At 34.6% G+C, this 24123-nt stretch overlaps 1 protein-coding gene across 7 annotated transcripts in view; it reads right to left on the bottom strand.

Annotated features, from left to right (window-relative positions):
- The window catches only part of EPHA6 (EPH receptor A6), an 858920-nt gene that overhangs the window by 679710 nt on the left and 155087 nt on the right, over positions 1–24123 (bottom strand). For 5 of the 7 annotated variants that reach the window (XM_019448105.2, XM_019448107.2, XM_019448106.2 and 2 more), the window contains one exon: positions 7818–8481. In XM_019448105.2, coding sequence (XP_019303650.1) covers positions 7818–8481 — 664 coding nt within the window. The remainder of the gene's footprint in view (positions 1–7817; positions 8482–24123) is intronic. The other 2 variants (XM_019448111.2, XM_053903242.1) reach the window with 1 other exon arrangement.

Genomic DNA, 24123 nt, shown 5'->3' with positions numbered 1-24123 from the left:
ATAAAACAGGTATGAAAGCTGTTCAGCCACCAATAACTACTTCAGAAGTTGTCAGGATGATAAAAGAGGCTCACAGTGGAGTCAATGGCCTTTGAGAACAATGGGTAATAATGTCCCAGTGAACTCACATGCCCAGATCTGTTCTTTACAATGCCTATCCATCATGGCTATGGCTGGGTTTATTCTTTCTTAAGAAAGAAAGGTTTTCTATTTATTTCAACTATTGTATATTTTATGTTAGGAGTAGGTAGGTTTTCATTCAATCTGTGGGTCACCAGTTGACAAAACATATGTGAACCTAGTGGAGAAAACTTTGTATTACCAGATATATGAGAATGAGCATACACATTTTGTGGGTAAAGTGGTAGACTACAGCAGAGATGACCAAGTAGCTACAGAAACTAGGGCCTCCTCTTCTATAATAGAGAAGTATTGTTGGAAAGTTAACTACTGAGTCAGGGACATCACTTAACAACATCTTACCTCTATTTCCAGCTAGGTGTGACTATATAATCAGTTCTTACTGTTGGTACGTAAAATGATGTATCTCTTCATATCTGAGTTGGTTAAAAATCACCTGTACCTTTCCGATCTCCTGTTGCAATTTCTGGACACAGATAACTACAAAACTCTTAAAAGATGGCGGGTCCCCTAAATGCAAGAAGCCTAGATCCTTGAATCACTGCATTGGGTGTAACTCCTATCAACCAAGAATTCCAATATGAATTATTTGGTAAATTTATTAATGCTCTTAAGTTTGCTTTATAGCTTTATATAAAGCCTCAGGGAGCAGAATTAGACCAACTACAACATCTCCAAATTTAAAAAAAAAAAAAAGAGAGAGAGAGAAATAGAAAACAGCCCTACAAGTAACAATTCCAAAAAAAGAAAAAAATAAAAAAAGACACTAATGCTTAAATATATAACCAATACATTGAGATTGGGAGATTAATTTAGAACAAATTTCTTTCAAAATTAATTTTAATGTGACTAAGATCCATAAAGAATCTATAGAAGAGAAAAACTATGGAACCTATAATCTCCCAAGTAATAAGAATTAGTCAGAAGAACATTAGCAACTACAATTTCAGTAGATTCTCATGGACAGGGAAATAATGTTTTCAGAATGTTAAGGAAATATAATAGTTACCTAGTATTCTGTATCCAAGTAAATAATCTTTGAAAAAGGAGGTTAAAATAAAGCTATTTTTAAATATACACTAAATGAAGAGTTTAAACACTTATAGTACCTTGCCAAAAGATCAGAAATATACTTCAGCAAATAGCATAATGAACCCAGGTAACAGGAGATAATAAAGAAAAAATTAGCAAGTATAAAAACTTAATATATCTTGATGTATCTAAGGGGTGACTTTATAAACCTATTAATTTTATTTCTTTAAAAGGTAGAACTAAATTTCAAGATTGGTAGCAATTTCAGTAGATGGCATAGTATACTGTTTGAAAAGTGAATAGAGATGCTAAATAATTCTATCTTTTTTTTTTTAATTTTTTAAAATGTTTACTTATTTTTCAGAGAGAGAGTGAGACAGAGCATGAGTTGGGGAGGGCCAGAGAGAGGGAGACACAGAATCAGAAGCAGGTTCCTGGCTCTGAGATGTCAGCACAGAGCCCGACACAGGGCTCGAACCAGGAACCATGAGAACATGTCCTGAGCCAAAGTAGGACGCCCAACTGACTGAACCACCCAGGTTCCCCAATATCTTTTTTTAAATATATGTATTAAGAAAGGATTTTTTTAAATTAAGGATAGCCCCTATAGAAATAGTAGTTTTAGCATTCAAGTCAGCAGAGAGTAAAATAGTTACTAAATTTGAAGTTAAAATTTAGTTAAAATCACATACTAAAAATGATCATTTCAAGCCAGCTTATGTTTTAACCTATTTTTAAAATTGTGACAAAGAACAAAATATAATTATTTAACTTTACTCTATCTTTCTTGGAAAGAATACCTTCTATTTTTAGACTCCTTGGAGCCTCTTGATTTCATATTCTTCTCAAGCTGGGTGAAAGTCAGGAATTGCTTCATGAAAAAGCAGCTTTATTTGGAATTGAAGGTTATATTGTAAGAGTTTATATTTAGTTTTGAAAACCTTTAGAAAGTGAAGATACTATTTGGGCCAATAAGTATGCCCTTTTTTTCTGATCCCAATCTCAACTTTCAGCTTTCCATCATATCCTCAAACCCCCTTATTTAATGTCAGCAAATCCTGGTGTCTCAAAATTTCTTTATGCTCTCTGCTTCCACAATCATCTCTGATAACATGATTAGACAGAAGATCATAACACAGAGCATAAATGTTTCTGAACTGCAGCAGAGGACAGAGCCATGAAGCCTTAATAACAACACTCTTCAGGAGATCAAATCAATAGCTATGTCACCAAAGGCCCTGTATATCCCATTCATTCAGTGAACAGTAACGCAATGGTCTGAGAACTGCCAGAATCCTTTCCTCCTGAATTTTAAAGCAGCACTAGAGAAAAATACATAAGTAAAAGCATATATGTAGAAAGAGGAAGAGTGTTTAAAAAAATTCTCCATGTTTCAGAACTTTTATTTCCATAGTCAAGTGTTATTTGTTAAATTACATCATGTGATACTTAAAGGCTGGAAGAATATATCCTTGCCATGTGTTTGTACATACATAAGCGTAAAAGCCCGAACTCTATTATCTCTAAGTACAAGTGCCACTGTCTTAATGAGATTTGTTTTAAATTAATATCCAAGAGGAATTTATTAGAAATTCATATCACTTCAAAATTCACTACTGAACAAAAATTGCATTCAATTTTTCATGTTAATTGTTTCCAATTATTTCTTCCATAGTGTTAAGATATTCTTAGATATATGCAGTGAAAGACTATTTGATGTAAATTAATGGTTCATGAATCAACATTATTTTTTATTCAAATTCTTTGTGGAATAAATTAAGACAATTAAAAAAATAAAACATGTAACACCACTATGCCTAAGTATGATAGTTTTAATTATAAACCTATGAGATAAAATTAAAATAGTTATGAAAAATAAGTTGAGATTTGTGCCGAGAATAAAATACTGCTTACTATATATAACAGAATAACCTAAATGACTGTTTGGTTTTAAATTTTAGCATATCTGCATAATATAATATTTATGTCTATTTAAACCTGATTGATAGCAAGAATAAAAGAACCTCTCCCCTTTATGCACCTAGCATTTGGATCTAGATATGCCTTAACAATATTACAGAGAAATGAATCACATGTTCAAATATTGAGTAGTATAACTTTTAGGATAAAATATAATGAGGAATTATTTAAATGCAAATAAATACACATCATTCATAAATAATTGACAGTATGAGTAAACACAGATTAATTCTGTTTTAAACCAGCTTACCGTGTTTTTGTTATATAGCAGACCAAGAGTTCTCAAATCTATTCAAGTAAATTATCAGAATCCCTAAAACCTCATTATAATTTTTCCTGTTTATCGTATGTAACAGCAAAGTTCAGGTAAGCCTATAAATTTTTCCATCATTATCAGTATCCTGAATTTCAGAACAGATATGTAGATACTGTTCTGTGTTCATATCAGATTCCAAAATATAAACACAGGAAAAAAAGCCCTAATGAATGATCAATAATAACTTAGGGCTCCTCTGCACTGGTGGACAGGCAGGAAAAGTTAAATCAAGATTAAGGGTATAGATGCCTGGAATGAGGAAATCAAAGAGAAACAGAAAGAAAGAGAAAACTGAGGAATGGGAGAAGGAACAAAGTAGGGAGGAAAAACACAAAGACCAGACTTAAAAATATTTAGGCTTTAGTTCTTAGTTTGGTATTAGTTACTGAGTGGCCCTGGGGAATAAAACTCTGTTCTCAGTAATTTAACATTTTGATTTATAAATGAGGGATACAGATATTTTTAGGGCTTTCCAGATCTAAAGCAACCAGATCTACTGTAACCCTCCTTGAATAAAACTTTCCTATTTCACAGAAATGAGAAGACACAGAGCACTCCATAGGTATACCACTAGTGTCCACATTTATCAGCAGAGCTTGGTTCTCAATGCTATGGTCATTCATAGCAATAAATTTCTTACCCTTAATTACACACATGCTTTTAAAATACTCCTTTATCTGACAGCCCTGTGAAACAGACACATAAATAATTCTTATAAATAAGGAAGATGAAAATAAACAGAGACAGGGGAGGGAGGGAAGGAAGGAAGGAAGGAAGGAAGGAAGGAGGGAGGGAGGGAGGGAGGGATGGGATGACTCAGAAGGCAAAGCCAGAAACCACAGAACGAAACTAAGTACCACAGAGAACCAATCCCAGGGAGCAGAACTGGGCTCCAATCAAAGAACATTCATTACCCTCCCTTATTATAAGAGATCTTGACAACATCCAGCTGTATCTCAGAATCACAATGGACCAGTAACTGCTGTGTTCCCAGCCTTTAGGAATGGGAAAATCTTTTACAATAATCCTGTCCCTATCCCAATGTGTTCTGTGTAAGGAACGATAATTTATCTTTTTAGTTCTTATTTCTCCAGATCAAGAGGAACTTGAGCTATGAAGCTTCATTTACGTCTGGAGCTGGTTTTAACAGTGCTCTTCTGGACTTCAACATGATGCCATAATGGAATAAATGTTTAGGAGAATGTGGGGTTGTGTACATGAAGGAGAGACACTAATCTTGAGAATCCAGAGAGTGGACTGTGATATACTGTCACATTGCCAGCTCCCTATAAACATATTTCCAGGTATTCACCCCCTTGTGTTATTACCCCCTCATATACCCACTCTTTACCTGCCCATGTGAAAAATTCCCTCTTAAGGTAGCCACCATACTGTAAAATATCTTAAACTAGATTCTTAAATGATGGGACAACATATGGAAAGGAACTCTGGAAGGTAAGAGGTTGTCTTAGACGTTCCAGCTCTGGTCAACCTCAACAGCTGAATTTAGCTGCACTGCTGACCTCTGCTTAACCTACAGCAAAAGAATTATCCTGTTGAGGCCTGAGAAAACATAAATCAGTGTGGTTTTGAGCTAATACATTTTGGGTTGTTTTATCACTCAGTAACAATAGATAAGTAAAACATAAGGCTTATCAGTATTTATCTCTACCAACCTACCAAAAGTGATTAACAGATAAATACTCAAAAATGTTAATAGCTCAAATCAATTGTGTGTGTATATATGTATGTATGTACACACACACATATACATTATATATGTGACCATATACTTCCTTGAGCTATGGTTTTATTCATATAAGTTCCAATTAATTTACCATTTAGTTTACATGTAATTCAAAGATTAGGTTGTGAAATAAGTTGTTGACAGATGGCAACAGAATCTGATAAAAATTATTATCACAGAAAATAAAAGGGCAATGCAATGCATCAAAACACACACTTATATAAATACTCTAAAATGGAGACTGGTGGTAGTACAAGATACCTCTCCCTAAAAATGAGGTCTCTGCATCCACTCTGACTTCCCCTGTGTTTTTAAATAGCAATTTATTGTATTTAATTGGAACAAGCATATGTGCATTTTTTAATATTTCTCTATATACTTTGTCATGAGTTGATGACAACCAGTACTTTATTTATGGATAAGGCAACTGTGATTTCAAAGTTAATAAGCCATGGATTTATAATTCAAGCTTAATTCTTCCAATTCCTGCCATCCACTACAAGATGATGAACATTGTACTATACCCACTCTCCTGCATTTCTACAATCAAATAAATTAAAATAAAGATAACAAGCTATAAAAACAGATGAGTCTAGAAGTAGCTCTACATAAGCTGATAATGATTATCATTTGTCCAAAATCATCCTTATCTAACAACTGGAAGAGTTTAAGGTATATAAATAAGAATGAAATTCACAGAGCAAACATATTAACCAAAAAAGAATCTAGTCATCAATAATTGACACTACCTTTTATTCTGTGATTAATGCCACAAAAATACAAATATTTAATAAAAGCTAATCGCATAAATCCTGGGAATTATTCTTCACGTATTTTAAAATCTTTATTATTTTTACCAATGAATGACTAGTTTCTACCTAATTTAAAATGTGGTAAAACTACATGATTAGTATCAGTATCCTCAGCACTTATTATCCCCTTAATCCCACTAATTATTCATCTATATTAATCTTTCTTTAGTTTATTTTCCAACATATAGAAATGTTTATAAAATTCCTTCAAAGAATCATTTCTGACTATTCCATTGTAAATCCTTGTTATGGGTAAATAAAAATTTGGAATTAAATCTATATTGATAAACTTCAATGAAACATCTTTTAATAATTAAATAGTGGAAGAAACCTGGTTCATGCTTTACAAAAAATATACCACAGATTCTATACAAATATTTTTAAACAACCAAATAAAATCATTAGAACTGACCAGAGTTAGTGAACTTTTGAACATTCAAGAACCCAAGTGTTTTATAAATAGATAAAACCTTTAAAAATACACACATGGGGCACCTGGGTGGCTCAGTCAGTTAAGCGTCTGACTTAGGCTCAGGTCATGATCTCTAGGTTTGTGAGTTTGAGCCCGGTGTCGGGCTCTGTGCTGACAGCTCATAGCCTGGAGCCTGCTTCAGATTCTGTGTCTCCTTCTCTCTCTGCCCCTCCCCTGCTAACAATTTGTCTCTCAATAATAAAGAAATGTTAAAAAAAATAAAAAAAAAACACATATATTTCCCATGACCCTTACATGCATACAAGTATGTTTTTTCTTATTATCATCCTTTTTAAAGAACATGAATATACCACAAAAAAAGAAATCACTAAATTTAATATGGTACTACAGAAAAGAAACTTATAAATCACCTACCATCAAGAGGGAAATATCTGCACTATGTTAATACTTATCTACAATAATTTTATTTCTATATTTATATTTTGATTATAAAATCTTAATCCAAACACAATTGATATATATTATCTTTATGTAAAAATTGTTAATGTATAAATTTATTAGATTAATAAGCCCTTACAAAATGATTCATATATAAAGAAAAAAATGTTCTACCTTGAAAATTACAGGTATTTTATTATCATAACAATGTGAAAGGTATGGCTTTAACTTAATTACCCTTGTGTGTGTTAATATTTCCTGACAGATCTTATAGAAATATTATTATTACAACTAAAAGGTAATTTGTTATATGGTGGAAAACTGTACTTAATAGTTTCAAAAGATAAATTAAGCTCTAGTATAGTCACTACTCAATCACCAAACACAACACCTGCATAAACTATCCTATATGTTTTTGTAACATATATGTGAATTTATCACTTATTTAAATATAAGTTCATTTTCTCTATGTACTATACAATTACTATCAGTAAACGTGAGAGAATTATTTTTAAACTATCTTTAAATGCCACATTCTCTATAGGTCATCATTGAGCAAATGTTGAAAGTTGAGCAAATGTTCATTTTGAATCCCTTTTGGTTTTTGTTGCTGCTATTAATGTTGCTTTCCTTTATAAAAATTTGGTGAATATAGCCATTCATATAGTTTAACTGGTTTACTGAATTCAATATGGAGCAACACTTGTCATGGTATACAATTTATTTTATATTTTCATATATCCTCTCCAGGAGGAAAAGTAATAAGAAACTATCTTATAGTTAATAATTTCTTGCACAATTAATTCTACCAGTAATAGCATTTAAAAATTTATCACTTGAAAATAAATGTATAATAAATTTACCTTTTAAAAACATTATTTAAATGCATGATAAATTATTTGAATGCATCTTTCTTACCGTGACAAGAACCTTCAATTTCTTCATATCCTGTACTGCAGATACACCTTCCAAGAGGAACCAGCCAATCTCCATCAGCTCCACAATATAGTTTAGGAGTGTCACGCTCTTCTGCACTCTTCACACAAGAGCCCCTTACTTCAACCAAAGAAGAAGAATCAACCCTTGGGATGGTGTCAGGAAACATAGCCAAGTTACGAACAGTGAAGGGGCATTTTTTGTAGAAAACACGGACAGAGACCAAGGCGATGCATGCCCCAATATCTTGAAAAGCCAAATAAAATCCTTTCCTTTCTATAGGACCCACCTCACGAATTTCCGTGTTTAGCTTCAGGATACGATCACCCAAATCCATCTGGGTAAAACTTTCATCAGCAGCAATTGTGTCAATCTTTGTATACTGGCTTGGCTTGAATTTAATTCCATGGGACTCATCTGATTCCACATAATACAGATTAAATGTTTCTTTGCAAGTCCCCAAAACCCATGGGATGCTGTTACAATCCCTTAATGTAAACTTCATTTCCACATAAATTTTCTGAGCTGCGTCGCGGGAGATCCAGTTTGTACGAAGCCAGTTGTTTTGGTTTGGTTCCATTACATTGCATACCTGGTACGTGTGAATGGGCCTATTGTGTTCATCCATTTCAGTGATGGCATCCCACTGCAAGAAGGAAAAAAAAAATTAAGTGATTATAAAACCACAGTGGTTAAGCAGATATGATTACTTCTGATATTTTCAGTTTTAGCAAAGAAACATGAATAAAAAGGATACAAATGAAGCTATTCAAACCAATAATGCAGCAGGATTTTAACCATGAACCTCTGGTTAAGAATGTAGGTTCTGAAGGGTGCCTGGTTGGCTCAGTCAGTTGAGCGTCCAACTTCAGCTCAGGTCATGATCCCATGGCTGGTGAATTCAAGCCCCACTGGTGGCTGGTGAATTCAGAGCCTGGAGCCTGCTTTGGATTCTGTGTCTCCCTCTCTCTCTGCCCCTACCCCACTCATGCTCTGTTTCAGTCTCAAAAATAAATAAACTTTGTTGATTCTTTTTTAAAAAATTAATAAAAATCTCTAAGTATCTTGAAGTAAATTGGCATCGTCCACATTTACACATATAATATTGATAATTGTACATTATAAATTTAGGTTGTAATTGTATTTTATTTGTATAGAAACAGTGATAACTTTCAATAGATTAAAAACAAACCATTCTGTTAATTTTATAGCCTTTTTGGAAAAACATGCTAGTTATCATAATTTCTCATTTCTATTAATATATACTGGAAATAATAAACTATTTTCTATCGTGAATAAGTATTTTATTTCTTAATACCAGACTTCAGTGATTTATAATATGATTATTTAACACATTCTGTTTGCAGTTTCTTACTCTAATTGGCAGTAGAGAGTCACTTAATCAAGATTCGTTGAATTTCAATTAGTAGTTTCTAACAGATTGACTACTTTCTTCAGTCTACAGGACAGTTATGACACTTAAATGTCTTCAATATCTACTGTACATTTCCATGAAAAAATAATTATATTCTCAAGCAAACTTAAAAATAATCTGTATCTGAAATTTCATTTACAAGTTGCTAGCTTTAAATTGAGAGGATACTATCCAGAAAAAACAATAAGTTCCTTTGGAACTGTGGATATAATTTTGCAAAACACCCCTGATAAACATAGGAGTGATCCAATAATCTCATAAAGATACATGCAATTACTCATCTAAATGATTTTCATCCTAGCAATCATGGGTCTTATGTAATTCTTACATTTGAATTTAAGGCAAACAAGCATTATCATAGCTCATATTTAAAAAATATTTATTTATTTTTGGAGTCTGCAAGTGGGGGAGGGTAGAAAGAAGGGGACAGAGGATCTGAAGTGGGCTCTGCGGTGACTGGCTGACAGCAGCAAGCCTGATGTGGTACTTGAACTCATGAACCATGAGATCATGACCTGAGCCAAAGTCAGATACTCAACCGACTGAGACATCCAGGTGCCCCTCTTATAGCTTATTTAATAAGCAAAGTAACCATTTTGAATATAAGCAGTGAAGCAAGATGCAAATAATAAAATTTGTGAAATATCAAAAGCAGTATCTAAAACTCCAAGCATTTCACCCATTGGAGAGCCTCTGAGGGTACTCAACAAATGATTATTCTTATTTTAGATAATTTCTAATAAGAACTGATTTTGTTTCTCAGGAAATACATGTCTATACCACATCCTGAACTTTTCCATATAGAATGACAGGGCTATATTCTCAATGAATTCTGTTTAAATATTACATCTTAAAACCTTCACACTATATCTCTTCATATTAATAAAAAGTATTAATCATGGTCATCACAACTACTCCTAAAATATGAAATTTAACTAAAATGTCAAAAATGGCCTCTTGTGACAAAAATAAATTCTGAAATCATTTTATATCTTTATTTAAAATGTGTTGGGTGTGGGGGAAATACTTAGATGGAAAGAAAGGTCAGGAACGAGAAGAATGTAACATACATTCACTGAATTAAAACTGAGCTGAAGCAAGGGATAAGGAAATGACAAAATATACATGGATAATGAAAAACGTGGTTCTTCTCAAAGACACTGCATAAAGATTCTTAACAAAATGGTACCTCATTTTCTCGGCTAAATTTGTGATATTTGATGGTCATTAGTGCTTTTTCTTTCTTTTATTAAAAAAAAAGTCAGAATTAGATTTGAGTACCGAAATAATTAGAACAGATCAATTGCTAAATTCTATCTTATCTAAAACATTCAAAGTAATTGAAATTAGATATTTAAATCTGAATCTAACTAAAACTAGAATATAAATTCAATATTGGTATACCTAAAAGATTATGAAGTTTACTAAAAAATATAAACATTAGCAGATATAGAAATGGTATGACAATTTAATCATAATATAGCCTTCAGAAATACTGCATTTACACATAATTATATTTGCATTTATGTAGTTACATAATCTTTTTGTTATAATTTTCAAGTGTTAAGTAAGACCTCTAAAATTGTGGGGCCCATAGTAAGAATGGTAGTATGAGGGCTCATATAGCATGCGTCTAAATATGTTAAAATGATAAATCATTCTTTAAATCATATCAAATTCTAAGTATGTTCTCTTTGCCTACATTGCAAAGATACCTTCATAAAAAGATGGAAGGCCAAGTTCAAATTTAAAATACTTGGCTTTTGAAAAAACTTTTGGGCTTACATCAAAATAAAAAGCTTCTGGACAGCAAAGGAAACAACCAACAAAACTAAAAGACAACCTACTGAATAGGAGAAGATATTTACAAATGACATATCCAGTAAAGGGTTAGTATCCAAAATACATAAAAAAAAAGTATACATCTCAACATCAGAAAGCAAACAAACAAACAATCCAGTTAAAAATGGGCAGAAGACATGAACAGACATTTCTCCAAAGAAGACATACACATGGCCAACAGACACGTCCTCAAGATCACTTATCATGAGGGGAATGCAAATCAAAACTACAATAAGCTATAACCTCACACATGTCAGAATGGCTAAAGTCAAAAACACAAGAAACAAGTGTTGGTGAGGAAGTGGAGAAAAGGGAAACCCTTGTGCACTACTGGTGGGAATGCAAACTGGTGCAGTCGCTGTGGAAAACAGTAAGAAAGTTCCTCAAAAAGTTAAAAATAGGGACGACTGGGTGGCTCAGTCGGTCAAGCATTCGACTCTTAACATGATCTCACAGTTCATGAGTCGAGTCCCGTGCTGCCAGCATGGAACCTGCTTGGGATTCTCTCTCTCTCCCTCTCTCTCTCTCTCTCTTTCTACCCCTCACCTGAGTGTATTCATGCATGCACAAGTGCTCTCCCTCTCTCTCTCAAAATAAATAAATAAATTTAAAAAATAATAATAATAAATAAAAATAAAACTACTCTGTGACCCAGTAATTGCACTACTGGGTATTTACCCTAAGAATTTGAAAACACTAATTTGAAGGAATATATGCATCCCTATTCATTATTTTTTTAAAATGTTTATTTTTGAGAGAGAGAGAGAGAGAGACACACAGAGCATGAGCGGGGGAGGGGCAGACAGAGAGGGAGACACAGAATCCGAAGAACGTTCCAGGCTCTGAGCTGTCAGCACAGAGCCCAATGAGGGGGCTCTAACCCACTAGCTGTGAGATCATGACCTGAGCTAAAGTCAGACACTTAACAGAGCCATCCAGATGCCCCCTGCATCCCTATGCATTATTTACAAAAGCCAAACTAAGGAAACAGACCAAATGCCCATCTATAGCTAAATGGATAAAGAAGATATGGTATATACAATGAAATATTCAGCCATAAAAAATAATGAAATCTTGGCATTGGCAACACAGGGATGGATGTATAAGGTATAATGCTAAATGAAATAGGCACGTCAGAGAAAGAAAAATACCATATTCCACTCATATGTGGAATTTAACAAAACAAATGAACAAAAGGGGGGAGGGGAAAAAAGACAAATCAAAAAGCGAACTCTTAACTGATGGTTACCAGAGGGGAGATTGGTAGGGTGATGGATGAAATAGTTGATGGAGATCAAAAGTAAACTTAATCTTGATGAGCACTGAGAAATATACGGAACTATGGAATCATTACTGTACACTTGAAAGTAATATAACATTGTATGTTATCTACACTGGTATCTCTCCATAGAGAGACTGCCCTTAACTTTAACCAATCCCACTTCTAATTCCTTCCCTGACTCTAGCTCTTTCCCACACCATGAAAGTCTTCACATATGCACATATATACAGCATCCCAGCCCTCAAGTCCAAGCTGTGCCCCTCTCCTGTTACAAAAAGCTGCCAATTTTGGCCTTCCAATCAACTCAGGTTGAACATACCAATGGCACAATATACCCACTGGAGGATGGACCCCAACAAGAAGTCATTAAGTTCTTTAAAAGAACTTAGATCCTGATGAGGGAGCATAAGGCCAGCTGACAGGCTGCAAACATGCCCCTCCCCCCAGATAGGATATGTGTGATATTCCTCAAGCACTCCTGGCTGCCCAAGAACAAAGGAAAGAGGCAAAATAAATGGTTATCTGACTCTCTCTCTCTGTCCCTCTAATAGATGTGGGGGCTTCTCGCTCATTCATTTCCTGGTTAATGGCTCTAATGGGAGCCACCTGTGGTTAGTCTACCCCAGGACAGGGACTTTAAGGAATATTACCAAGCAGAACAGCTGCTGAAACTCCCTTTGTTTTGGGAAAATTCCGTCTTCTCTGGTCTGACATGGACTGCACATTTCCCACTTGTTGGTGGAAAGGAATACAAATATGGTGTCTGCTCCTCTGTCTGAACTGAGGAGATGTAAGACTAGGAACCCTCTTTCTCACCTCCTGGTGGCATCTCACCTCTTCTGCCTCCTACTGTTTCTGCATCACCTAGGATGTGGCCTACATAACTGATTCTATACCATCCTCCACCTCCTCATTCATTCCTCCTCCCACCCTCTGTGTCAAGGAGGAAAGAGCACCCACTTGGACCGCCCATTTCAGATTTTCCCACTGGGATTCCAGGTAAGAACTGACCATAGGGAACAGACTGTTTTTTAAATGGATGCAGGTGGAACATTTTGGTGTTTAAGCTAATTTAAGTTTGTTGGTCTAAGATAGACCTATCAGCATTAAACATGAAACTCTTATTATTCTTATCCAGGTTTGCTGAAAAGTCAAATAAGCTTGTGTTGTCTCTTGCAATTTGTTAGCAAAAAGGCAACTTAAATGATGGTTAATTCTGTTGCAAAGTTTTCATGGGTAATTGTTAAGATAGCTTTCAGTCTTTGGTAATCTGAAACTTTAAAGTTTTGCCTGCATGATAATTGGGATTGAACTCGTTGAATTCAATGAATTTTTGAAGAATTCTTCAAGAATTCTTGAAGACATCTTTGGTGCAAAAAGGTGATTTAATTAAAGCACGGGGACAGGACCTGTGGGCAGAAAACAGCTGCCCTGGGACCATGATTATATACTGTGGAGCTGGGGGAGGTAAAGTCCAGGGGAAGTTTCCAATGAGATTTTCATATGCTAAAGAAGACTCCCAGGATACTGGAGGTCTAGCTATTGTCAAGCTAAAGTTTTCCCTCTAGCAAAGCATTAGCATTAAGTAAGAAGGGAGTTCCTGCAGAAAAGTTTTACTCTTCCAGCCTCAAGTATTTGTCAATGGGCTGCAGGTTATAAGAAAATTTACTTCTATCTGCCATTTCTTTCTGCCTTTGTTTCCCACATCACTATGAAGGGTCATGATTTTGGGGCTCCAGGAAAAGGAGTCTATAGGTTTCTGGAGATTAGGCTATTTGATAGGATTGCCTTTTTCTTGTGATTTACTGATTTACTAAGATATTTGTAAATCGATGGAGACTCACGACCTGCAGGACTATGATCTCTATCAGTTAACCATTTGTTTTTCCCCTTCCCTTTGTTCCTGGGCAGCCAGGAATGCCCTAGGAATATCACACATATCCCAACTTGCGGGGGGGGGGGGGGGGGGGGGGGTAGTGTTTGCAGCCTGTCAGTTGGTCTTATGCTCCCTCATCAGATCCTACACTTTCCTTCTGTACCACACTGTAGGGAAGACCCCAGAATTCCTTGCTCAGATGGCTTCAAGTCTTCTTGCAAGAAGAAGAATGAAGAGCAATTAATATATAAGATTAATCTACATACATACACTTATTAGCAACTGTAACTGTACCACATATGTTCAACGGGTAGAAGTTTTTGCCCCTATTTAAAACAAACACACAATTTATTCTACAGCTGTGAAATATTTAGATGTACACATACCTGGAAATTGTAGAAATTACAAGATGAAAATATGTATCAAACCTGTTACTAATTCTGTTATTTAGTTGGTCAATTCTGTCAGCTGTTTGCTTTTACATAATAGATAACCCAAAATATTATGACTCCTTAATCTCATGCTGTTTGTAAAAATATTTTCATATAGGACTTGAAATACCAATATATAAAACAGTTTACTAATATATAATATAGAAAAGAGCTCAGTACCACAAAAAATAAACCATAAATGCTTCTGCAAAGTAAAGTATTTTGCAAATTATATCTGTTCTTATGGCCTGGACGAGTAGAACAGAAAGCTTCTTTTTCACGTTAGTTTTAAAAGCCCTTTCTTTGGATCAAGGAGTAGATAGATAACTTACAAAATGATGAGTGGAAAAGTTTTTTAACTTGGGAGTATTCATTCTGCTCAGTGAATTTTGGTTAAGCAAGAATCAGTTGTAAACCAAAGGGTTCTCTCTTTTAAAATCTTCAAGGGCTGGGGCGCCTGGGTGGCTCAGTCAGTTAAGCGTCCGACTTCAGCTCAGGTCACGATCTCCCGGTCCGCGAGTTCAAGCCCCGTGTCAGGCTCTGGGCTGATGGCTCAGAGCCTGGAGCCTGCTTCCGATTCTGTGTCTCCCTCTCTCTCTGCCCCTCCCCCGTTCATGCTGTGTCTCTCTCTGTCTCAAAAATAAATAAACGTTAAAAAAAAATTTAAAAAAAAATAAAATCTTCGAGGGTATCTTGGATTCATTAATTCCTAGGGGAAACTATTTGTATATTGAATTTATATTTATCAAAGCTTTTTTACAATTTTATTTTTTACAAATGTTTACATTCATTTCACATCAATCCAGTAAAGCAAAACAAATATTTTCATTTTCATATTACAGATAAGGAACCCAATACCTAGGAATTAGTCCTTGCCCAGTGCCGCATGGACCAAGGACTGAAACTGAAAGGGCGGGCCTAAGCCAGCCGACTCCATCTTGTTCTGTGTCCTTCACCTTGACCATGCATCCTCTCCTTGAGTAATCCCCCATCACCTGCCTAACAGGACTCGGACCCTTCCCCAGCCAATCGGCTGAGGCCACAGCCATTACCTCACCAACTGTCCCTAGGCCCCAATAAAACCTTTGTCCTTTTGAAACTCTCTCTCCCTGGTATCTCACCGCTGCGTCCGTGCAGGTAGGGGATTGAGCTGGAGCTAGCTCGAATAAAGGCTCTTTTGCTTTTACACGGACTCGGCTCCCTGGCGGTCTTTGGGGATCACGAATTCTGGGCATAACAGAAACCAAGCTTTCTAATTTTATTTTCCGTATTTTTGTTTTGATGGCATACTTACTGGCCTGGGAGAGACTACCCCTCCCAGGGCTAGCCAATTCTTAGAGACAGCAAAGGGGCCTGGGCCTTTGCATTTGAAATTATGTTCATTTGCATATGAAAGCAACCAAACTAGAGTTTATAGCCCCAGCTACTTTCTTATTTAACTCTGGTACCAAACTAATATTTCCCCTGCCCTAAATTATCCCAGAGCTTGATAGATGCCAGGCAACTAGAGAGCACTTCTATAGTCTAAAGCCCACAGAATTATACTAACCAGCTAATCCTAAACTGTTTACCCTGCCCTACCTTGCCTTTCCCACAGAAAACCCAATAAAGGCTCTGGCTCAGGCTTTTCCCTCACCCCATCTTCTGCCACTTGACCAAAACTTGTCACTTCCCCTGTGGCCCTGTGTGGCATGTGGTTACTCCTTTACTGAGTCCGATGAATATAATAAACTTTGTTTTTCCAAGTCTAGTTCTTGTTTCCCCCAGTGGCCACATGGACTTCACCATACCATATCCAACATTAACATCCTTAGAACAAATAGTCATGGATCCTGAGACATACTTCCTGACAACCCTTCAGAGGACAACTGATTCTTAACCAAAAGCTTTCACTGAGCAAGATGAAACTTCAAGTTGCAAAGCTTTTACTATTCATTACATATAATTCATATATTCACTCCTTTTTTTTTCCTCGCTTTCCTTTGACTTCTGCTCTGCTCTATAACAGCCTTTTCCCTAGCTCCTATTAGCAGAATGACCCTTAATCACTTTTGGTTTGACACTGCTTGATTTCAAATTAATGCTTATTCAAATACACATTTAGAAATGTTAATATGCCTCAGTTTATCTTTTAATACATAACTTGAGTTTTGATCTACTATAAATAATATTATCAGTGAATTGTGTTTTTTTAGTGTTTGTTTTTGAGAGAGAGAGAGAGAGCGAGCAGGGGAGGGGCAGAGAGATGTAGGGAGACAGAGGATGTGAAGCAGGCTCTGCCCTGACAGCAGAGAGCCTGATGTGAGCCTCGAACTCTGGAACTGTGAGATCATGACCTGAAGCCACTGATAATTCAACTGAGTCACCCAGGTGGCCTACCAGTGAATTTTTTTATACCTTAGTATTTTAAGTCTTACATGAAAATATAGAAAACTAAACAACATAAGATGGAGGAGTTAAAATATTTTCAGTTAAGTTCCTATTATGTAAAAGCATATAGTTGACAGAATTAATCAACTTAATTTCAACTGCAGAACTAATGATAGGTTTGATTATTTCATAGTGCAATTTCTACAGGTATAAAGATTATGTACATCTAAATATTTTACACTAGAGAATGTTATGCATGTGCTTGTTGTAAATAGGAGCAAGAACTTTTACACACTGGAAAAACTTAGTAGAGGGTTACATTTACCAAAAGTTTGTGCATACAGCTTAGTGCTTTACAGCACCTAAGAATATTTCTTCACTGATGGATCTCTTGGGCAGCCTCATTTAAAGTGAATGTTTCTTAGAAGTGACAGGAAGTACAAACAGCTATGAACAGTACTTAATCCTTTTATGCCTGAGGTTCTCTAAAAACCCATCCCCACCCACACACAGAGAATTTTTGTTTCCATAGCAAGCTAAATAAACTAGGCCAAAAAGCTGGATTCCTTTTGGGCATAGAAAATTAGAACAAGAAAATTAATTCTTAAAGCAACTAGCAGTCATTGTGGAATCAGATTTCTTTCTTTTTTCAGAGAACAAAATAAAGCAATCAAATAGCCTTTCTAGGCAAGAATATTCAGACAATTTGCTGGCAAATTGACCCAAACATCTAAACTGCTAATGTAAATCTTTCAAATTTATACCTTCTTCTCTCTGAAAAATCTTTGGAATTCATCAGGAATATAAACATTTATTTCAAAAATAACTGTTAAATTTTTAAAATAAAAGCAGATAGTCTGTTACTCAGCATAGAAAGGGCTGTAACCTAATTGTAATTTCAAATAGCAGTATTAAGTCCTGATTACTTACTCAAAAACCACAGTTCAAGAAAACTTGTAGCAAAAGAAGAGAATTACCCTCATACTACCATGCTCACTACTGTATCTCCAGACAGAAAAGGGAGAGGGAAAATCATATCCTAGATACCTTAGGACACTAACCAGCTTCAGGGCTGGTCTGCTTTTTGGCAAAAAGAAAAACAAATTAGTAAGAAACAAAGTTAAATATGCTGATAGTTGTGACTAGGGAAAGTAGCACTCTAATAACATTGAAGAATGAAATAGCTATAAAAAAATAAATTTGGGGGGCACCTGGGTGGCTCAGTCGGTTAAGCGTCCGACTTCGGCTCGGGTCATGATCTCACGGTTCGTGGATTCGAGCCTCGCATTGGGCTCTGTGCTGACAGCTCAGAGCCTGGAGCCTGCTTCAGATTCTGTGTCTCCCTCTCTCTCTGCCCCTCCCCCTCTCGCTGTCTCTCTCTCTCTCTCTCTCTCTCTCTCTCTCTCTCAGAACAAAATATTAAAAAATAATAATAATTTGGGGGGACACTTGTGTGGCTCAGTCAATTTAGCATCCGACTCTTGATTTCTGCACAGGTCCTGATCTCACGCATCTCTCCTGAGATTGAATCCTGCACTGGGCTCCAGGCTAACAGCCTCTCTGCCACTCCCCCACTGGTGGTTATGTTTTCTCCCTCCCTCTCTCTCTCTCTCTCTGTCAAAATAAATAAGTAAACATTAAAAAATAATAATAATTTGGGTTTCACCTTTACCTGTGCTTCCTCAATGAATAAGTACTTTTTTGTATATATGTGAAATTGTTCTTCTCTTTCTTTTTCTCTCTGCCTTTTAAAAAATCATTTACTGTAATAATACTACTAAACACTCTAGTATCAAATTGATAAGTCTTAAACTTATATCTGCCCCCATTTGTAACACATCCCAGCCATAAGCTAAAAGGGAGATAAATATGTGGTGAAAAATATTTTTTCTTGATTTATTTCTTTAAAATGCAGTTTTGATAAATATATAGACAGAATATATACAAAGAAGTTAGAATATAACAGAAGATTATTTCAAAGATATACAATCCAAAAGAGCAAATGCCTTTTTAGATTAGCTACCATTACATTGCCATTTGATTAATTCATAAATAAATGAGATAGCCTATTACTCAGATTTTTTCTAAAAGTAAAAAATAATCTAAAGATAGGACAAAGTAAAACAAAGAAACAATAAAACCATGATAAATCTAATATTCTCAGTTTCCATGTATAACTTCTTACCAAGTGTTTTGTAGTATGTGGCTATAACTAATTATTCCTCAAAATTGAACCAAATTTAAATGAGAAAGGGAAACAAGGGGAGAAAACCTTCAACATCATTCTAAGATTGATAAAAATAGAAGAGCTGAGAATGAAGACAAGCCTTCATTTGGTGAATCTCTGATTTGTTCCAAACATTCTACCTCTTACCATGCATAATCCAAATAAACTAAAGTTGAACGTACATAGGCATCTCATTAGGTAACGTTGTAATGGCTTAATTTTTAAGTCATAAGTATCTAATATTCTCAATCAACGAAAAGCTTGTTAAAGGGGCCTTCTTATTCTAATGTGATATTTTCCTCAGAACCACTTAAATATTCACTTTGAGTCAATATACTGACATAAACTTAGAAAATTAGTGCCCTGAATTCTGCTGCTAGGCATGTAGTTAATAACATAAATCTGTTTTTGCAGCAGAAAAGTGAAGGCTCTGCATTTAAATGATAACTACTTTCAGAGAATAAAACAAGAAGCAAAATGTATCATGTGCAGATACATTTCTATTTCACTTTGGGCAAACATAAAACTTTTTTATTAGCACTACAAAGATATTTAATAAAAAAAAAGTACGAACTCAATGGCATGTCTGGAAGACAACTGCTGAGACTAAGTTTTATAAATAAATTTATTACTTTTGGTGCATTTGTCCTATTAACAGGATCAAAATATTATAGGAAAAAGGATAATTTCCATTAAGAAGGAATAATTCTTCCCATAAAACATTGTCATATGAAGATTAAAACTTCTTAGAGTCTATCTTCTGAATGTCTGAAAGTCTTAATTGTTATAAAAAGTTGAGATTTTCCCTTAAAAATGAATAACATAGTGTAAATATCATCTTTGAATAGGATTTCTACAAAAAAGATGTAAGTATTCATCTTAATTATTCTCTTATGTTCAACAATACATGAATACCTTGCAAATATAGAATACTTTAAATAAAATACCTTGCAAAATATAGAAAACTTAAAAATAATCTCACAAACTATATTTACAAACTATATTTAATTTCATTTCATTTCTGTATGGTAGAATAAATCATATCATCCTGGTTTTATGGACGAGGGGATTGACTTCTTAAATTTAGAGAGAAAACAGAAAAGTCAACACCACAAGTATCTGAAAAGTCCTATTGGCCCATATGAAGTCTCTGAACTAAATTTAAGTAGCTTGTATTCTCTGTGAGGGAAGGCTCTTTGTTTTGTCCATCACTGCATCCCTAGTACGAGGGGATACAACACCAGGATCAGAGTGGGTTCTCTATATTTGCTGAATGTACAAATGAATAATAGAAGGCTTGAATTCTAAACCAATCCTGAATGCTTCTGCTAATGCTTCTGAGACTTACTACTTCTTAAATCAGTATTCTAAATATCACACATTATTGAGAGATATATACACTTTGAGCAATCTCCTAAACTAATCTTATTTTAGAACTTTCATAATGACTTAGCTGAACATAAAAATATCAGATGACTTAATTGCAAACATCAGATGACTCAGCCAGCATTATGCTAGTGCACAAGACTTTAAGTTAGGATGAAGACTCAGGTTTAGAACTGGGAGATGCTCTGTCTGTATGTGTGTGTGTTTCAAGACAGAGGGAGGAGGAGAGGAAAATGTTATCAAGAAAATGTGTCTATACCAGAAGAGAGAGTGAAATGACCAGGTGAAATAGTGCCGAGGCTGCTTAGAAGCTATCCTTTAATAGAAAAGGACTTTGAGATAAAAAGGACTACTTACTGATCCAGTCAAATTACCTTTGCTCTAATTACTGATAAAGTCTATAGCCCCGATTCTGATTAACTTTCTACTTTAGGTAAAAGGTATAATATTTAAGTATATTAAAATTAGGAATTGGTAATTCTTGCAAACATGAAGTATGAAATAAATGAATATTCAAACTCTACGTGTTAATACAAAGTGGCAGAAGAAACCTCCCGGATATTCTGTACACGTTAAAGAAGAAAATGATTAACAAAGGAGAAAGTGTTTGGGCACATCAAATGCTGCTGAAGGTCCGGTAAAATAAAGACAGCCCAATATCTACTGGATTTGTTAATGGAGAAGTTCTGGCAGCTATGACAAGAAAAGGCCTGGTGCAGTGCCAGTGTGGGCAGAAGCATAATCTTCAAGCAGAAATCTGGAGACAAGTGCTTTCTTATTATAGACATGTAATGTGTAAAATAAATTTGTAGAGATTATTCCAAAGTAAGAAGATGATTCTGTACATATCTTCTTAGTTTATGTTCTGGTCCATATGTTGTTTGACACTTCACAAAAATATCTATTTTGACTTGTTTTTTCAAAATACGTAGACCTTCACAATTCAATTAAAACTATCTCTAGAGGCACCTGGGTGGCTCAGTTGATTAAGTATCTGACTTCAGCTCGGTCATGATCTCACAGTTCCTGGGTTCAAGCCCTGCATCAGGCTCTCTGCTATCAGTGCAGAACCCGTTTTAGCTCCTCTGTCTCCTTCTCTTTCTGCCTCTCCCCCATGTACGCTCTCTTTCTTTCTCTCTCCCTGCCCCCCCCCCAAAAAAAAAAAAACAAAACACAAAAACAAGCTACAACTCTACCCAGGACTACATTTCAATGGGAATTGTTCCTGGTAGGTCAAAACTTGATATCAAAATCTTACAGGTAAAACTAATGATCGTCAGCAAGTTCAAAGGCTTCAAACTGAGATTTTTCTGCATTAACTGACATGTGCCATATGTGTATTTCTGACTTGAATAAAACTACAATAGATTATACTTACTTATTTTGCATATTTGTATTCAATGACTCTTGAACACAGAATATAAGTGCATATATAATGGGAAAAGTATAAAAGCATAGGCACTATTTTTTGAATAACTCTGTGGGACTGATTTCTATTTATTAAAAATTATTTTAAAACAACAAATTATTAGTAATTAGAAGGGAAGTTTTACACTATTGAGCCAAGTTGAGAATTTTCCCCTATACCCTCTTTTTAATCTCACAAATTATTAATGAACTACAGTATAGTTTAGATGTATCATATTCTTTGTGTTAAACTATTTAAAAGAACTGCATGGCTTTATATAGGATCTGACACAATCATTACTGTGCAATAAGCCAGGGAGTATAATAAACTTGCCCTTTATGTTAAACAACCTTTTAAAAAGTTCCATTAATCTTTTCTTAGGAAAAAAACAAAACAAAACAAAACAATATTTGAAGCTAACCAAATAACAATGCTTAACAACCATTCACCTTCCAAACTTCAAGGAAAAAACTATCCCTGAATATTACATATATTCTACAGAATAATAAACTAAAATTGCTGTTAGCATAGTAATAAAACTTATGATGCATAACAAAATTTTAAGGTCATGTTGGGAACATAAATCTTTCAGCTCTGAAATATATTATATGGACCCAATGAACTTAGGTACTTCTGTACTGAGGTGCTTTTTACAAGACAAAAATGATTGGATGTTAATTATCACATATACTTCTGATTAATCTGATATTTTTAAGAAACAGAAGAACATGAGTGTATTGTCAGTAAATATTTATGAATTATTTTACATGGATATTCTCTGAAAATACATGAAAATATTATGTGCCTCTTTGTGTTTGCTTATATTACCTTTTTTCTATGAAAGTTTATAATTCATAACCCAATTAGCAAAATATTGCATTTCCTAAGTAGCTAAAAATCAAAAGGTCATAGAATTAAGCAAAGTACTACATATACTTAAATAGATATGGTTCCCATAGTTAAGAAGTACATTCAAAATTAGTATCATCACTAACATTTACTTAAAAGGATTTAACATACACTAAAAATAGTCAATATTTAGAGTAATAATTTAAACTAAACTCAATGGTTTACAAACTACTAGAAAACAATCAACAAACATATACATTTGAGAAAGTAGAAATATAGTAAAGTAGGAGATAGAATAATTCCAGAAAAGAGTGTCATAAGGAGAATGAAAAGAAAAAATTGTAAACTAGCATACACATAGAAGGTATATAATAGCTCATGACAGAAGACAAAATATACATGTCCGTTACCAAACAATAATTGTTAAATATCTACTTTTAAAAAATATCTACTTTTAAAGACTCCTGGATTTTACAATAAACAAAATCCAACTACAACTCAAATATTGGCTGTGGATCCATGGTCCCTATTTCAAATTTTCTTAAAGCACATTAGATTAATTTCTTTTACTAATTAGATTGGTTAGCCCTACACTGTTACCTCTGTTTCAAAACTTAAATATAAAAATCCATAAAAATGCTTGGCAAAATAAAGAATTTTCCAGTAACTAAAACACACACCCCCACCCACCAGAAAGAGTAACTAATTGTTCACACAACTGCATGTTAATGAGAGTAACAACTAATCAACATAACACCAAAAAGTTAAGAGTAAAAGGACTTCCTAGAAAAAATATTGGCATAATGGCCAATCATGAAAAACTTGGCAATATATTGAAGAATTCTGAGAATGTATTTAAGCCACGGGTCTAGTAATTCCACTTCTAGAATTTTATCATAATAAGGTTTAAAAAATAATTGTGGAATAGTGAGATGAAAGAATGCCATTTAGTCATTAAAACTCATTTTGAAAAGAACACTTAATGGCTTAGAAAAATATCCATGATTTATTAAGTGGAAAAATAGAATTATAAAATGAGTTAACTAAGCTGAAAGACAGCAACAGAGTAGGAGGACCATAGACTCACCTTTCCCATGAATGCAACTAGATAAATATCAAATGATACTAAAAAACCCAGAAATTGACTTCAAGATTGACAAGGCAAATTCCACAAATTAAAGG

This window comes from Panthera pardus, unplaced genomic scaffold (assembly GCF_024362965.1).
Source record: "Panthera pardus isolate Hobbes unplaced genomic scaffold, ASM2436296v1 HiC_scaffold_16, whole genome shotgun sequence".
NCBI lineage: Eukaryota > Metazoa > Chordata > Mammalia > Carnivora > Felidae > Panthera > Panthera pardus.
The sequence above is the reverse complement of the archived record's forward strand: the minus strand, read 5'-3'. Positions and strand labels throughout refer to the sequence as shown.